Source organism: Papilio polytes, unplaced genomic scaffold (assembly GCF_000836215.1).
Source record: "Papilio polytes unplaced genomic scaffold, Ppol_1.0 DF824102.1, whole genome shotgun sequence".
Taxonomy (NCBI): domain Eukaryota; kingdom Metazoa; phylum Arthropoda; class Insecta; order Lepidoptera; family Papilionidae; genus Papilio; species Papilio polytes.
In genome coordinates, this window is record NW_013525102.1 from 59193 (window position 1) to 77794 (window position 18602).

General features: G+C 35.2%; 3 protein-coding genes across 3 annotated transcripts; 2 read left to right on the plus strand and 1 right to left on the minus strand.

Moving 5' to 3' along the window:
• The first annotated feature begins 982 nt into the window (after window positions 1-982).
• Window positions 983-5455, plus strand: LOC106099670 (venom serine carboxypeptidase-like). Its single transcript, XM_013278271.1, has 9 exons — window positions 983-1109; window positions 1424-1679; window positions 3143-3317; window positions 3398-3510; window positions 3688-3855; window positions 4069-4236; window positions 4444-4703; window positions 4837-4965; window positions 5137-5455. Exons 1-9 carry the CDS (start codon window positions 1081-1083, stop codon window positions 5327-5329), a joined length of 1491 nt encoding a protein of 496 aa, XP_013133725.1. The 5' UTR covers window positions 983-1080; the 3' UTR covers window positions 5330-5455.
• A 507-nt stretch (window positions 5456-5962) lies between these two features.
• Window positions 5963-11393, plus strand: LOC106099752 (transmembrane 9 superfamily member 2). The gene is made up of 9 exons (XM_013278395.1): window positions 5963-6283; window positions 6575-6970; window positions 7557-7712; window positions 8124-8459; window positions 8646-8738; window positions 9112-9317; window positions 9737-9896; window positions 10368-10529; window positions 11033-11393. Exons 1-9 carry the CDS (start codon window positions 6158-6160, stop codon window positions 11372-11374), a joined length of 1977 nt encoding a protein of 658 aa, XP_013133849.1. The 5' UTR covers window positions 5963-6157; the 3' UTR covers window positions 11375-11393.
• A 2192-nt stretch (window positions 11394-13585) lies between these two features.
• LOC106099649 (DNA repair protein complementing XP-G cells) lies at window positions 13586-18003 on the minus strand. Its single transcript, XM_013278248.1, has 7 exons — window positions 17895-18003; window positions 17642-17817; window positions 17124-17332; window positions 16790-16985; window positions 15086-16715; window positions 14412-14698; window positions 13586-14296 (listed from the first exon to the last, which is right to left on the minus strand). The coding sequence occupies exons 1-7, from the start codon at window positions 17980-17982 to the stop codon at window positions 13637-13639; spliced, it is 3246 nt and encodes a 1081-aa protein (XP_013133702.1). The 5' UTR covers window positions 17983-18003; the 3' UTR covers window positions 13586-13636.
• Window positions 18004-18602: the final 599 nt, after the last annotated feature.

Here is an 18602-nt window from a genome sequence, read left to right on the forward strand (position 1 = left end):
GAAAAAAACCCGGAGCGTGGGAAATTATAATTACGGTGCGCTATTGTATCGGCGGTCGTCGTAATGCCGCATTGGCGACCGCGTGCACGTCGCGGCGATGTCCCGTCGATGTTTGTTTTACTACACATCCTAAATATAGAGCAAATCACATTTTAAGAGCGTGCAAGAATCTATCGCGAATGTGGGGAGCGTGGGAGCGCGTTTATGCTAAACAGGTCATTGGTACCCCATACCTGTTCTCCGGCACTATACAGGTTGATGCAATTATCCAAACGGCCGTAAGACGAGAAGATATTTTATTATTTTTTCATGTAGATTATATTACGGACGCTTCAGCTAATGATAAATTTAAGTTTGTATTAAATAAATATATACCTTCACTTATTTTATTTGATTCAAATATAATTTATAAACATAAAAAACAATTTAATCTATACAAATTTATAAAGAGGAAAGACTTGTAGTTTTGTATGTATTGAAATAACTCTAAAACTATCCAACCGATTTCGAAAATTCTTTCACCATTAGAAAGCTACGTTATAAATGAGTAGCATAAGATGTATTTATTAATTCCATATTTCATTAATTAACTCATTTGAGTTATTTATGTTTCATGATGAATTCCAAGAGTTCATTAAACTCTATGTAACTTCTAACTATGTACAAATTATATAAAAAAAATATCAAGTTTTGTTTACAAACAGTATTAATCTTCAATATCAATTCAAGACGGATATCAGATGTGCCGTAATCTGGACGAGACCCAAAGATCACTAATATTAAATTAAAAACATCACATATAATATTATTAAAAATTGCTTAACAAATAAAAACACTCTTATTATCGTGAAAATTCTATTTTATTCGACGTATCAATTACGCATCATTAAAATATTAACGTAATCGAGTAGTAAACAAGTAAAACCGGACATCCTGTATATAAGATAGAGATAAATCCAAGTTCAAGTGGCAAGTACAGGCGGGCCGCGGGGGTATACAAGGTTTCAGCCGCTAGTACTACCCATTCCGCTGCGGCAGATCTCTGTGGTTGTACCCAGGCTCCGGACACATCGCTCGAAGATGATACCGCGCTGGACCATTTTATTATCGTAAGTTTTTTTTATCTTTCTCCAATGGCTTTATCAAATACCAGTTTTTGAACTAAATTCAATGTTGATAAGTTGTATGGTGCGTGGAAATTAAATGCTTTTGCATTTTTTAATCTGGTAAATAGTAAAGGACGAGTCTGACAATTATTTAAAATTTTCTAAAGTTTTTATCATTGTTTTTGGAAGAATTTTTAATTTTAGTTCACATAAAAAAGAAAAAGATAAAAACTTTCTTTTAAACTTATTAAAAATCTCACCAACCAGTCACCAATAGCCACATAATACCTTTTTAATTTTTTGTTTATTTTTTAAAGGATCGCTCAATTAATAATATGCACGGAGCATTATTTATTACCGGAGTTACCTCCTGGGGAGGCGCCGGAGCCCATTCTGACCTTCATGGAGAAGACATACCACAGCGGACGAGTACGAGCGGGATACGACGCAGGGGAACCCTTACTCCTCACGCCGTTTATTGAAGAGAAGAAACTGGAGGAAGCGAGGAAAGCCGCTTTCGTGGACCCAGGGCACACTCTACCCGATATGGAGAGCTACGCCGGATATTTAACTGTGAGTAATTAAATAATCTATACTAATATTATAAAGAGGAGAGATTTGTATTTTGGTATGTATTGAAATAACTCAAAAACTACTAAATTTACCATTAAATGCTACATTGTCAGTGAGTAAAAGAGGCTATATATTTTTATTATTATTTTTAATTTCACGCAGACGAAGTGGCGAGCAACAGCTAGTTTTTAATTATACTCACAAAGAGTGTAAAGAAAGTGCATTGCAACCTTTTGTAAGTTTTAATACAGGAGTTTGAGGATCATTGAAGTCCTATTAATTATTTAATAACTAATATAATCTATATCTAAAGAGATTTATTAACAAATGTATCGTAAATTGAACATTATAAAACAGTATAGTTAGTTGATTTGGATGCGCTTGCGCCGCCGGCGCCTGTCGACGCATTGGGGGCACACATGTCGGCGCCTTACGCTCGCGACCTCGACAGATCGTGGGACTGCGGTGCAATTTCCTACCTGCAAGCGAAATGCTGCCTCTTTACGTAATAACCATCAATTACCCATGTCTCTTATACTTACGTTCTTACAAGGACTATTAAATAAAATGTTCTTTAGAGTTACGAAAAAAACTAAGATGCATTTGTTTCGAGTCTAAGGTAAAATATAAAGATATGAAAAATCTATTGTTGGTAAGATTTCTGAAGGATTCCTAAATTATAATGTATTTGATAAGAGTCGTCATTATATTAGAATTGATTTTTTCTGCGTAACTCTTTACGAGTAATGAGAATCGCCATTCGTTTGCAATTATATTTTGAAGTATTCTTGTTATTACAATAAACTTAACCTAAGCAAACTTATAAAGAACGCTAGATCATTAATTAAAATAAAATTGTAAAGACGACAGATTTAATTTCATATGTTGTAACCTCAATTATTTCCTTGCTCGTATACTAGTCCGAGTATAGCGTGAGAAATTGCTAATGAGACGCATCTCAGGGCTTTACTTCAAAGAAATCGTCCCGAGAAAATTGTTGCCCATAAAGCTTTCATACGAGTTCTAGAGTGGTTGACATTTAGTTAACCTAGTTTTTTAATTATGTTATCTATCCATAATTATTTTCTGGGATTCTTCGCACCCCTGTCCCATTTAAGGGACGCCAGGAACTCGGGGCCATTCTATTCTTCGACTTATAACTTCTTAAAAGTCTAATGCAGAAGGCAACGGGAGACCACTGCATAATATTATCCCTAGTAATCAGTTATCCATGGAAAAGTCGAAGAATAATTATGTTACAAATTCAATTATTGTTTTGAACACGTGAACATCTCAAATGTTTTTAAGAAGATTGTAATTTATTTTCAGTGGAAATTAACAGCAATTTACCAATAAGATAAATCGAATTGAATGCGGGTAGTTCCGCTTAAGTTGGCACAGTGCACTGGATAATTCTTTTATTCCCGACCCTTTCCTGGTACTATCTATGTCACTTTTCCCAGGTTAACAAGGAGTACAACTCGAACCTTTGGTTCTGGTATTTCCCTGTGGCGGACAAGCCCGTTGCAGATACTCCTTTGATCCTCTGGCTGCAGGGAGGTCCCGGCGCGTCGTCCCTCTACGGCCTCTTTACTGAGATTGGGCCCTTCCGTGTCACTGAAAATAGTAATTTAGAAGGTATGCTGTAAGACAAATCTTTCTCTTTTAACTTAATATCTTCTGAAACTACTTATGAATAATAAAATATTGTTTTGTAGAGATGAAATATTCTTGGGGCAAGAATCACTCGCTGCTGTTCATCGACAACCCAGTTGGCACCGGTTTCAGCTTTACTGACGACGACCGTGGATATTCTACTAACCAGACAACGGTAACTGCTCGTTTCATACAAAGTAAATAATATCTTATCTATAAAATATATCTTATATATCAAGAAGATTGAGAATGGAATGAAATTTTCTATCTTTTCTCAGCAAATCATATAATAATGCTAAGGGCTGTCAAAAGTTCAATAACGACCTTCTCTATTTTTCTTCAAATCATTAAGATCGGCGAGAATCTGTACGCAGCGTTACAACAGTTCCTGACGCTATTCCCTGAGCTGAGGAAGGCACCTTTAACGCTGGCAGGGGAGTCGTACGCGGGGAAACACATACCCTCCCTCGCGGTGCAGATCCTCTGGCATCGGGAGGAGCATGAACCTGTTAATCTACAAGTAAGTCTAAAGATGAAATTGATTGAGGTAGAGATTGCATGAAAAGAGAGTGAAGTGTAAATCTCACAGATGTCAGACTCTTTAGGTATTGTTAATATTATTTGGACTTCCCAAGCCTCTCACGCCCCTAATATCTGACAACCTATGTGGCGAAGAGTGCTGTAAGACTAAAATTAATTATATGTCTAATATGTTTTTTTAACTTATGTGCAGAGTTTAGCGATAGGTAACGGTTTCATCGACCCGCTGACTCTGCAGCGCTACAGCCACTTTGTGCGCGAAGTGGGTCTGCTGGACGACAAGGCGGCCGACGCAATGAACCACCTCGAGACCGCTGTTATACAGTTTATTAACAACGGAGAGATGCTTAAAGCTTACGCGGTAAGACGTTATGAATTACAGCAGGAGATGGATCAAAATATTTTAGACAAGAATGAGCATAAACCAGTGCCTAAAGTGCTTTTAATCACAAGTAAATAGGCATTATTTTGAGGTGCATTTATATTTCATCTCGAAAATACGAAGTGTATTTGTTTTAATTGTTATGATGTTTTGTATTATTTGTAATTATATTGTTGATGCTTTCAGTATTACAATTATCTGCTTCAACTGTTCATCTCGGAGTCACGACTGAGCAACTTGTACAACTACCTGCAAGACGACATAAGCTTGGAGGGTAGTTACGTGGACTTCATCCAGCGGGACGACGTGCGGCGCGCGCTGCATGTTGGCAACACCAACTTCACGTCGATCGGCGTTGTCTATAAAAAGCTCGTGCCCGACTTTATGGGCAGCGCGAAAAATTGGCTGGAAGAACTACTGGAGAACTATAGGGTTATGATATACAAGTAAGCTTATAAAATTCTTATGTACAGTTACGGTGGTGAGATTAGGCTTGCTTAATCTGCCTCCTTTGGAATAAAAAATCGATTGTTAAGTATAACGTCCTGTTTGCAATATAACATGTTTCATTTGTTGTAGCGGTCATTTGGACATCATTGTCGCGTACCATCCGTCGGTAAATACGTACAACGCTCTCTCATTCTCCGGTACTGCGGAATTCAAAGCGGCCAAGAGAATGCCCTGGTATCACGACGGGAGAGTTGCGGGGTAATTGATTTTTATTGAATACTTATAAATGAAAACGTCATAATAATTTAAGATAGATATTCGTTAATAATTAATTACTAGACATAATTAATTATAAAAAAGCTATTAAATAAAATGTTAACTGCATGGTGCTGCCACTAAAAGATATTAATTTTTGTTAATTACATACAGGTATTACAAAAGAGCCGGCAACTTAACTGAAGTGATGGTCCGTGGTGCCGGTCATATGGTGCCTACTGACCAGCCTCCTGCAGCCCTAGGCCTCATATCGGCCTTCGTACGCGGCGTGGAACTCGACAAGGATACAGCTGCGTTGGTCGATGAAAAAAACTCGCAAATGCTTCGTCATCTACCCACAAATTAGTTATAAATTCGCATTTAATTTTCATAGTTGTTAACTCTTATAGGCTACTTTTATTTTAAGATCCGTGTCTGTATGTATATAATCGCATGACGGTTGTGTAAATATGTAATAAAGTAGTGTTTTTTATTTGTTCCTTTTATTTACCCTAACATTTTAAATTACGATTATAGCCTTCATCCCTCCTCAAAAAGGTTACGACGACGAAAACTCAGTGCGCCGACCCTACGGGAGTAGGATAAGGTAAGGGCGATGATGATGATGACCTCAAAATGGAAAGATCACTTTTAACTTTCTCATCTAAGAATTCTTATGGTTATGGATGATAAAGTCTACATTATAATTAAATGTTTTGGGCCATGTCTAAGCCTCGACTTAGCATTTATTCCACTATAGTATATTTTATGTTTGATACAATTTATGTTTGAAATTAATGTAACATTCATAAAAGAAGTATCGATCTGGAGTATTTTCCTAGTTTTCAGATATTGCGTTACGTTTACAGGTCGAATTCTTATAAAATTATTCTTATTTTTATGGTATCATTATTTCTTAAATATTTCCATTCTTTTTAGTAAATGTTACCAGGCGAAAAAAAAATGAAAAATACTGACTCAAAGGAAAAATATATTTTTAGTCTATGTTTGTTGGTGACGTTTTCGATCCAAGTGCGATTTTGATGGAAACTAAAATTTGTTAAAAGCGTGAAAGATTTCCTCCAAGTTTTGTGTAGCGGTACCGAAGGATTATGTGGAATTCATATTTTTATGTGTATCGTTTATGATAGCTGGGTACTAGTAATTTCTGTGGAATTTATCAAGCAATAACGTCATGGCTCTCCTGTCGTATGTGCTTTGCGCATTTCTGTTTTTGACACCTATCCATGCATTTTATTTACCCGGCTTAGCGCCAGTAAACTATTGCAAAGCTGGTGAAGATACAGGGAAGTCATGTAAAGTAAGTAAGAATATTAACACCCTCTTTGTTTGGTGTAACTGTCAGTCGTATAAAATGTGTGAAACACGCATAGTTACCGCTATAGCAAATTAAAAACCGTGTACTGTTGATAAGATTAATTGATAACTATAACTATTTAAGTGCAATAACCAATTGCTATGTGTACGTGAAACACAATTACACCTCCAGATTTTTCATATTTCGTAAACAGTAATTTGTACATAATTTATAATACACACAGATTAAAATAATTATGAGATGTGGGGTTTGATTTAAAATATTTGTTTTCAGAATGAGATCCCCCTATTTGTGAATAGGTTGAACACAGAAGAATCTGTCATACCATTTGAGTATCATCATTTTGATTTCTGTTTGTCTGATGAGACACAATCACCTGTTGAGAACCTTGGGCAGGTTGTATTTGGTGAAAGAATAAGGCCGAGTCCATACAGACTAAAATTCCTAGAGAATGTTGAATGTCAGGCAGTGTGTACGAAGTCTTACAGAGCCTCCGATCCGGATTCAATTAAGAAATTGAACTTGTTGAAAATGGGAATGGCTTTATATTACCAACATCACTGGATCTTGGATAATATGCCGGTGACATGGTGTTATCTGGTTAATGAAGATGGCAAAGTCTACTGTAGCACAGGCTTCCCGATGGGTTGTCAGATACGCAGTGACATGGTAAGACTTATGACAACTTTTAACTTGGATAAGTATGAGTCTGAGAGAGTGTATTATTTTTTACTTAAAGTGGTTTGTAATCCATGTTTCTCACTAGTGAAGCTTTGACAACTGGACTTGAAAATTACTTGTAAAGGTTTCTTGCTTATCTAGTTCTCGCTCCTCTAGGTTTGACTGTAATTGTATTTTATAAACAAAAATATTACACATTCCTAAAACCAAGCAAACTCCTTTGATACAAATTTGACTGGTTTTAAGCAAGCGATTTTAATTGTAACATAATTGTAAAATGGTATGCTATCTGATCTCTGTTTAGCATACATATTTGATATTTCAAAGCTTATTAGCTTTTATCTGTTTCTGTAGTTCAAGGATGTTTTAGTTTTGCAATAATATTTTATCCACAATAAGGCCATTATATGAAATAAATATATTTATCTAACTAAACTCTTGTTAGCTTTATTGTGATTTTACGGTACAATGTTACTCTATTACAAAGCCAAATGAGTTATGACATCAGTTTATGAATGAAGGATAACAAATTACTATTGTGTATTATGAATATATTTACATAATTTATTTTCAGGACACATGTACACCAATAGTTAACAATATACCAAACAAAGCTGGCGCATACTATCTGTTCAATCATGTGGACTTGGAGATAACATATCACAGTGGTAAAGAGGAAGAATGGGGTGTCGGATTTGGTGATAATGAAGGACGTATTATTTCTGCCAAGGTAAAACAATGTGTTAAACTAACCATAAATTATTTTATTATAGCGTCAGATTACCATTTTATAACATTCTTTATCTAATGCCATTGAGTTCACTAAAAGAGTCAATCAGTGGAGTCAGCTAAAGATCCAATTGGTCAGTGTAAAGCAATTATATTTAAAAAACATCAATTTATCTATACTTATATTGTAAAGATCTGTATTTTTGTATGTGTTGAAATAACTTGAAAACTACTGCTCCAATTTTAAACTTTATTTCAAGAAGAAAAATCTATGTTTTTAGTGTGTAATGTTGGCTACTTTTTAATTTTTTTTTACAAGGACAAAGTCACAAGCAATGGCTAGTTAGTTATGCTTTTAATCACTTAACAAAGCCTAATTTTAAGGTTATTAAGGTTTTATTTTGTGTCTCAGGTGAAACCTGCAAGTATAAATCATGCGAACCCTGACCATCTGGATTGCAACAACCGAAACCTTCTCGAAATACCCCACACTCTACTAAAAGATGACAAATTCAGTATCACATACTCTTACAGTGTCAAATTTATTAAAAACAATACAATAAAATGGTCATCGAGATGGGATTATATATTGGAGTCGATGCCACAAACTAATATCCAGTGGTTTTCAATACTTAACTCTTTAGTTATTGTTCTGTTTCTGAGCGGAATGGTTGCTATGATATTGTTGAGAACTTTACATAAAGATATAGCAAGATATAATCAAATGGAATGTGGTGAAGATGCACAGGTAATACAACTCACAATTAAATTACCTAAAAAAAGGAATTGCTAGTCTTGTAACTTAAAAAGTGAACCGATTTGAAAACTTCTTATTAGAAAGCTTCCACTATTAGAAAGCTTATTTATAACTCAATGATCTAGGGTACTTCATAATTGTCTAAATTTGTATGAAGATTTATTATTTAATTTGTAGGAGGAATTTGGTTGGAAATTGGTGCACGGAGATGTGTTCAGACCACCTCGTCGTGGAATGCTTCTTGCTGTTTTCCTCGGTTCTGGAGCACAGGTACAATTTCTTTATCAAATAGAAAGTGTCAGTTCCAAATGCTATAAGATTATAGAATGCCTTTAACCTCTTATTACATACAACGCCATTGGTGGTTTCGTCACTGAACGATTGTTACAGTTAAGAATAATATACATACTTTATTTTAAATTATTATCAAACTACTATAAGCATTTCTTTAATACAGTAGCACCTCAATAAGTTAAAGTCCAAGGGAAACACAAAATACTTTAAGTTATAGAGGTTTTTAAGTTATCGAGGTTCTACTGTATATAATTTTGTTTGTTCGTCGGTAAATATTTTTTATAACATTTTCATAAACGCTGTAAAGTGTCAAGGAATAAATCTAGGTTTTAATCTGTGGTATTTCTAGGTGTTTGGTATGACATTAGTGACCTTGGCCTTTGCCTGCCTCGGTTTCCTGTCTCCGGCTAACCGAGGGGCCCTGATGACGTGTGCGCTGGTGGCCTGGGTGTTGCTGGGGGCTGCGGCCGGCTACGTCAGCGCCAGGATCTACAAGAGCTTTGGTGGTAGACGGTGGAAGAGCAATATACTGCTCACTTCGATGGTGTGTCCCGGGTTAGTAGGAATATTTATTTTACTGTACATTAAATAACAAAGGAACTAGTGACCTGAATTCGCTAAAATAGCGACGCACTCGCTAGTAGATATTCGTAAATATCGCTAGAAGATGCGTTGCCTACCTTTGATCAACATATAATATGCATTGATATGTAAACATTGAAATATTAAGTTTTTACGATGGTGTCTTTATGGTTTTGTCTATGTAAACCATGTATTTGTCATTATCATGTAATAAAAATGTACTTTTCATGGCAGGAAGTAGATAAATAGTTTATCTATGAATAGGAAAATAATGAAATAATTAACATTAGCGGCCTATTTCTTTAAAAAATATTATTGTTGTTTAATAATTTGTTTCCTTTGATAGAATATGTTGCGGCTATTGAGTTGTGTTTTGTTTGGATAATTTCCAGTGTGGTGTTCTCGCTGTTCTTCATAATGAACCTGGTGCTGTGGGGCAAGGGCTCGTCTGCGGCGGTGCCCTTCAGCACGCTGGTGGCGCTGCTTGCGCTCTGGTTCGGTGTCTCTGTACCACTTACATTCATCGGAGCATACTTTGGATTTAGGAAGAGGGTATGTTCCTACTATATTCTAAATAGGACTTAGGCACGCTATTGGCTATATATTTTCACGTTTATTGTAGGGTGTGAATAAATTTTAAAAATATATCATGCGAAAATGGGATTAAAAGTACAAGCTATGCAGTAAAGGAGCATTGTTGCCATGGTTACTTAGCCAATGACAAAGTAATCAATAAATAAAAATCCTATAATGTCATGTAGATGTAGCCGGGAAACTATTTTGTTCACTGTATAGATACTAGCATTTGCCCACGACTCCGTTCGCGTGAAATTAGAAAGATAACAAAAGCAAGTCGCCTATGTGATCTTCCAGACTGGTCTATGTCAAATTTCATCGAGATATCAGCAGTTTAGGTTACATACTCTAACATCCATCCATCTAAACTTTCATATTTATGATATTAGTATGATTTAAAGTGGTTTTTTTTATTTTCTATTATATATATATTATTTGTTTGTATAGATCCTGGAGCACCCGGTGCGCACGAACCAGATCCCGCGGCAGATCCCGGAGCAGTCGCTGTACACGCAGCCCGTGCCCGGCGTCGTGATGGGCGGCGTGCTGCCCTTCGGCTGCATCTTCATACAGCTCTTCTTCATCCTCAACTCGCTCTGGTCCAGCCAGGTAACACTCCGTCCCCCTCTAACATATACAACGCCATATTACCTTGCACTCGTCTCTCTCTACCTAAAGAAAGCGACAGTAATGACCTTGAAGTAATCTGTCGTATTGTATAGCTCTGTCTCTTTTGTTTTGCTCGAGTGATATGTTTCATCTCTTTCGTGTAACGAAATGTCTTGTGTCGCGTCTTGAGATCGGGTTTCATAAAAGATTTAAAATATATAAGGGAAGCATAGTTGACTCTTCACTTGAGAATTTTTCACATGATTTTAGTGAGGACTAACGCTATCTATTATTATATGGCTATATGTTATTAATTGTATTGAAATTAATTGTTTATTTTGCGTATTATAATTTTATAAAATATTTTTATTACTTGTTAATATAAGAACATGAGGTGAGGCTAATCTTGACAACATAATACCTTTCAAAGAAGTTACCAGTGAAAAAATTTTATACTACATATTTCTTAAATGTCTGGTTCTCATCTAAGATTTTCTCTGCAGATGTACTACATGTTCGGCTTCCTGTTCCTGGTGTTCGTGATCCTGGTGATCACGTGCTCGGAGACGACCATCCTGCTGTGCTACTTCCACCTCTGCGCTGAAGACTACCACTGGTGGTGGCGCGCCTTCCTCAGCTCGGGCTCCACCGCCGGCTACCTCTTCGTCTACTGCTGCCACTACTTCGTCACCAAGCTCAACATCGAAGATGCCGCCTCCACCTTCCTCTACTTCGGGTACACCTTTATCATGGTGTTCCTGTTCTTCCTCCTCACCGGCACCATCGGATTCATGGCCTGCTTCTGGTTTGTCAGGAAGATCTATAGCGTTGTTAAAGTTGATTAAAGTGTTTGTGAATTCCAGACTTTGTTTTTGTTTGTGGTTTTGTTGTGAGAACAACCTTCAATGTAAAAATCACTAGGTGCCCGTTTGACTTTTTCGTTTCAGCTTTTAGTCATTGTAAATAAGGTTTTATTGAATCTTTGTCTTGGTGTATTCGGTAGACGGAGAGCTTATTGCAGTAAAAGATCTTTCTAATGACCGATGTTAGGATAATGAACTATGAGTGTTTATTAGGTGTTGTGGACTTTTACATTGTTAGTAAAGTAGGCCAGTAGGAGTCAAAATCACTGGCATAATGGCGCTACTGGCCAACTGCAATAGGCCGTGTTCACACCGCATCAGCCGCCGATTGGCAGCTCTAATATAAACGTCTAGGCCGGGCATACACATGCCAGTTGCTGGTTCACTGGCATCCTAGGTAAACGCATATATGAACACTGACATAATACCTAGTATGTTTGATTTTGTGCTACTTATGTAAGTTGGAGTGTTTGATGGGGGTACGAAGTTTGACACTGACAAATATCGGTTCATAAGACTTTTATTTACGCATGTACACATTGCATAAGCCGGCGCGTCCCAGCAGCTGGCATGTCAGGTACTACCCCATTTTACTGGCTTGTATTTTTCCGCCTTAATTACAATTTATTAACAACGCTACGAAGATAGCGTCCGTGTGAACATGTTTATTAAAAAAAATATCTATGATACACTTACCTTTGGCGGCTAAAACTAGTGTGAACACGCCCTTATATTACACGTGGAACTTGTTTCTTTAATAAAATATATGTACAGGGCTTATTTATGTAATAATGAATTATTACGCCTTGTACCTTTATACGCTAGACTAACTAGAAAACGAAATGTTTAGGCGATAAAAGGTATGTTTTATTTATTATATGAATAAGTCTTTTGTATTTCACTATTATAACGTCCTATTGCAATATTTAAGTTTTTTTATATAAAAATATTTTTCGTCTAATCTAAATGTATGTGGATTTTACATTTCTATGTATAGTCGATACTTCAAATTTTAAAATGTTAAATAGGAACGACTATAACTTTGAGCAACAACAATCATATCAATGCAAATGTTATGTTAAATTAAATGTATGGCTTTTATTATGTAATTATTAGGGATTATCGATGTTTTTATGTATTACATAATCTCCTTAGTTTATTGCAGTTTGAAACCCACGGAAGTTATATGAAGTTCATGTACCTTTATTTTTAAAAAAACAGTTCTCAAGCAACCCTAATACTTTTAAGATGAATTATTTAAAAAATATGTGTTAAAATTATAATTGGACTTTTTTTGTAAATACTGTGGCACTTGTGCAGAAAAAATCGTGCTGGCACGAATCTTTGATTTAAGTAAAAGCTTTGTAATGTAAATTACTGTCAAAAAACGTGCAAAATGTTCATCTGAATTTAAAAAAAAAATTACTATGTCTTTGTAGAAGTGTTTCTACACTGGAAACCTAAATATTCCCAGTGATTCATTTTCTATACAGAAATGTAAAATGGAGGCCCAACTTTAGTCTCTTTTCATTTCCGCCCTTTTTCTTATAAGGAAAGGATGGGAAGGAAACGTGGACTTGAAGCTGGACGAGACGCATAGGAAGGGGAAATATCCTCTTTATGTGCGTTTCCTCCTCCGTCGATTAAGGGTAGGCAACGCATCCGCTATTGCGAATGTCTATGGACAGCGGTCACTCGGCCATTTTGGCGGATTCAGGTGGACGCTTGCTCGTTTGCCACCATATAATATAAAAAAAATGTTTATCTTAAACCAAGTGTTGATAAATTGAGTATTAAAAATGTAAATAATGAGTGATTTTAACCAATTTATGATATAAAATTATACTGTTTTTCTTTATTTTTTCGGATACAAAAATCGAAATATCGTTTAATAAATGATTTTTTTTTGACATCGATCATCCCTAATTAAGTCCCAGTACAAGTGATAGCATTTATGAATGTAAAGCCATTACTAACTGCATTTAACTGTGTACAATTTATCTATGTACAGTATTAGGCTGACAACTCTTTGCATCACTTGGACCAGGACTTTTTTAATTTATAAACTTAAGTTGATTAATTTTATTTTCATAATGCTATTCGTGTGATGATAAGCAAATTTTAATTTACATAAACTAAATTAGCTATATACATTTAAAAATGCTTAGATAAACGGTTATGTAAACAATAAAATTAATATTTTAAATTGGAATTTTATTAAAGAAATATCACATTTATTTTTTATCACTCATCACTGCTTTCTGACAGCTCTGCTTCTGCCTTTGGTTTGATTACGTTCCTTTTCGTGCGTTTAACTTTTCTGTCAAGTTTAGTTTTTCTGAATATTTCTATCGCTTTTAACTTATTCTGTAAAATAATCTGTTTGTCTTGTTCTCTCTGAGGTATTATCTCTTGGAATCTATCGGTTTTAGGAATGATGACTTCGAAGCCTTGACAATTACCTTGATTAATATTGATAACTGTAGTTACTGCGGTATTCTCAGCTTTTTTCTTTTTACTTGTCGATGGTTCTGAAAGATCATTAACCATTTTACCTTTTGCTTTTCTTTTTATCTTTTTTTCGTCAGTAATAGATGCGGTATCTTCATTTACTTGTTCTTTATATTCCGGGTCCATCATTTGTACCGCGGCTTTAACTCTTTTACTCATTTTATCCTCGAGTGACTGAATACCTATATTTGTCTTAAAATAATCTTGCACCGATCTTTGTGCTCTGCGCTCGTTTATTCTGCTTAATACGGGCTTTATGATTTCATCCAGTTTGTTCTGTGACCAACCGAATTTCGTTTTAGTATAATCTCTTAAGATAGTAATGTCGATATTTCCCCATGTAAATTTTTCATCACTTTTCTCAACATTAGGCTCTAAGTATGCTTGAACTACCTGCGAAAAGATATTACAATATTTTTAAACTTTTCAATTAAGATTTAACATATTTTAATCAATTTATAATCATAGATACTATGAAATTACAAAAAAAAACCTCAGAAATACTTACCCTCATACTTGGGAAATCATCTGTTAATTGAACATTTTTTATCTTTTTCTTTAGTTTAATATTATCCGTTCTCTTTCCTGCTCGCACCCATTTCTTGAACTCCTGCAGACCAGCTATTATTTGGAAGTACTGCGCTTGTTTGGAAGACTCATCGAGGAATTTTCTCTTGCTAAATGGAAAGGAAGCCAGGATTTCTAGAGCAGTTACTGGGCCGATACCAGACACACCCATTGTGTAATCACTACCAACTAGCAGTGCAAATAATATTAACTGTTCTCGAGATAAATCTGAAAAAGTAAAATCGGTAAATTATTTACAGCCTTGTAATCAAAACCAACAAGTTCCAAATTAAGAAACATCTACACTATAAAGAATGGAAGCCAAATAGAGTAGCTTTAGTCAATATATATTTCATTTAATTTGGAAAGAGAAGAAATACATTAACCCAAAATTTTAAAATATGATCTTGCCTTTATGTTTCCATAGAGAAAAAGGTCGCAAAACCGGTTTATAATTGGTTATTTGAATCATGATGACATCACTGATGACCAAATTACTCAATATACAATAACAAATGAAGCTTCATTCTCAAATATTACCCAAAACCAAGTCACAAAACCTTAATCCATAAGCACAACGCTAAGCTTTAAAACCATACTGATAATAGCACTTACTAAATGACCTCTCTATTCTTTCTGAAAGAAACTGCATGACATGCTTCTTATGATTAAAGAAATTCTTATAAACCGTCTTTCCACCGAATAACCAAATATCACTATCATCAGTTATGGTCCCATCTGTTAGTTTAACATGTTCAAGAAATGCACATTGTGCCTCTGCCTCCATTGGAGCAACTATGTAAGGGATACCAAAAATTTGAAGCAACTCTTGTGCATCTTTTGTCATTTCCTCTGTTATATTTCGACCAATTCGATCCATTTTTCCTTTTTCTTGTAACAATTGATCCTCTTTGCTTTGAATCTCAGTCATCATTGAATTTAAATCTTCAGTAGTTAATTGTTTTGATGGCTTATTAATTACAGCCTGATTGTTTTCTTCTAAGGATGTAACAATATCTTTTTGTTCTTGGGCATCAGAGCCTTCTTCCTCCGTAGTTGATTTGTCTATTTTTGGAATATCGGATATTTCTCTATCTTCATCTATTTTATAAATTTCGACATCAGGATCTTCTTTCACTTTAATTTCATACAAATCAGTATTAGTATTCAAGATTGTTGGTTGCTGTTTACTTTCTTGATTTTCTTTGATGTTTTCTTGTTTTCTGTCCTCAAAAACGTCAGCGAAAATATCATCATCCGGAACTTCCCCCATGTTGAGAGTGAGCTCAACAATTGGCTTGTTTGATTTATTTTCTTCTAGCACTTCTTCAAACTCATTGTCACTAGAATCTGATAATTCGCTTTGAACAGTTGTCTCAAGAGAATCAGATACAGTATTCTTTAATTCTGTTTTTTCCTCTTCAGTGCTTGTGTCCAAATTTATTACACCAATAGATTGGTTTTCAACAGCAATAACTGATTGCTGTGTATCATTTATACCATCAGCTATCATGTTCTTTTCAATTTCCAATGGACATGGTTCTGGTACTTTGAACTCAATACTATGGATTTTATTATCTTCATCTGATGACAAATCAACTTTGTCTACTATAATCGATTTTTCATTTTCAAGTTCCTTGATTATTTCATCTATTTTAGGGACTTTTGGTTTAGTTTTGGAGCCACTACTTTTGTATGTTACAATATTATCAATGGCTTTGTAGGTAAAGTCACTATATTGTGCAATATATGCCTTGGCAGAGGACATATCTGGCTGTTCAATATCTTCACCCTCACCTTCATCTTCTGAATAAGAATATGAACATTCTGAATCTGACAGATTTGAGGTCCAAGAATCATCTGTTTTAGAAGTATTGGCAGTTGTATTAGCATCTTCTACACATTCCATTGACATTTTTATTGCCATTTCCAGTTCTTCATCTTCTGTTTTAGGTTTTACACTAGTTTCCTCTTCAGGAGTAGTTTTCTCTTCTTCTTTTTTACTGAGTAGTTCTTTTTTCTTTTTTGCATCTGCTAATGCTTGTTTTACATTATTAATGAGTAAGTACCTTGTAGTATTATTAGAGGCGATTCTGCGAGTAGGTAGTTCTTCAATTTTCGTATCAATACCTTCATCATTTAACAAAGATTCAAGCTCATTTATAGACATTGTGTCATCTCCCATTTCTTTTTCTGTTTCTTCCAAACATTCTTGTATTTTTCTACGTTTGAGTAATCTTTCCATCTGTAATTTAAAATAAAAAGTAAATTTTGAGTGTTCTTTCTTTTATTGATATTTATAAAAATGTTGTTACCAACTTGAAAATCTGAGAATTGATCACTTTTCTTTGGCAGTGTATGTAGCTTTCCCCATGAATTCATCTTTCTTGTTTCTTTTAATTCAACAAGTAAATCATACTTTTCTTTGGCAGGCATGTTTTTGAAGTTATCAGACTCCACATCAACAGTGTGTAGGTCAACTGTGGATGCACTAGAATCTTGTTCATCTTCAGACCTAGACAAAAAGGATATATTTTACAATATGTAGTGAAAAGTCTACTACATAATTCAGTTTTAACCGAACAGATTAACTATGTAGTGGGATTTAAGTCTCTTTCTTTAGTAATCAAGATGTAGTTAACTATTTACATACTCTGACTCAGTTTCTTCTTTTTGTGGCAACGCTGGCAATTTAAATATGTCATCTCTATCAACCTCTGTTGTAGTGGTGCCTTTCTTCGGAGATATCTGCTTTCCCAATAAACTACCAATAGCTGTCCGTTTCCCAAGTAATAGTGCTAGCTCTCTTTTTAATCTTTCTGATTCAGAATTAAGTTTAGATTTATGATCTTGTCTTTTAGCCTGAAAGTTATTTATACAGATTATAGCAAGTTTAATTCAGTTTTGTTAAAACAAAAACTTGCTTCATATTGTAGATTAACATAAAATATTAGATTCAAGATGGCCAAACAATTATAATTAGGAAAAATCTTCAGAAAAATGTTCTTTTAACTAATTGTAAATTATTGTGAAATCATGATATCTGACTAATAGTCATGCTGGATTTTTAACCTTGATGAAGAAAAAAATTAAAAATAACTTTAATAGTTGTTTTAATTATCTTTTAGAATAGGTAGGGTAGTTTTACTATTTTGAATAAAATAAACTTACAATTGTTTCTTTTTTTAAATCAGGGTATCCACCGTCAAAGACAAATACTGGTTTTATTCTAAAGTATAGTAATTTGCAAAGACGTTGAAATAATCCCATAAGGTGGGCGTTTGCCACAGGAGCTCCTTTTGCATCTTGGTATCCTTTGACCATCTGATGCAACCATATTGATATATCTGGTAAAAAAGAATACTTCTTGTTATCAAATAAGATTCCGATTAACTTGACAGACGAAGTGTGAAGTTAATCATACCGACTGCGAGCACTTTGTTCTCCAAAGTCTCCACGGGGACCGGTTTGCCTGCGGGCTCTATAAGTCTCCACAGTCCAGTGACTCCCATCGCGTGTGAGATTAAATTCCAGACCAGATTTTTTTTGTTTTAACTAATGTACATATCGATGTACATAACAAAGGTCGTTTCCCACGAGATCTTCGGTCAATCGTCGGTCTCTTCCTCACACATCGCAACCTTTTCGCTCTGTGAACTCGACGTATATTTATGACGCACACAAAAACAAATCGAAATGCCGCCTGCTACTGGCGCATTCGTAAGTGTTCCGTTCACTACATACAATATCAAATGTTTTACTACGCCGCGACGCCCACTCTTTCCCACACTTTATTTTCTCACGCCCCATGCGTAACCCCACATCCTATGACCGACCGTCTGTCTGCCGAGCTGTCAGTCGCGCCGCAGCCGAACTCGCATCGCTCGATTTTATTCGCGCGCGTGTAATCGACAACACGCTTGTTTCAGTGTCTATGGTTCTTCTTGACAGATCCTTATAAAAGCGTTGTCGTATCAAAACGAAATAAACACAAGTTTTATCAACTTTTAATAACGAATATACACGGAATATCATCTACTCAGAACTTATTAGATCTTAAATTAGGTCTATTTGTAGTATTAATAAATAGTAAACTGTGGTATGTTGGCTAGACTGTCTGAAATTTCTACCA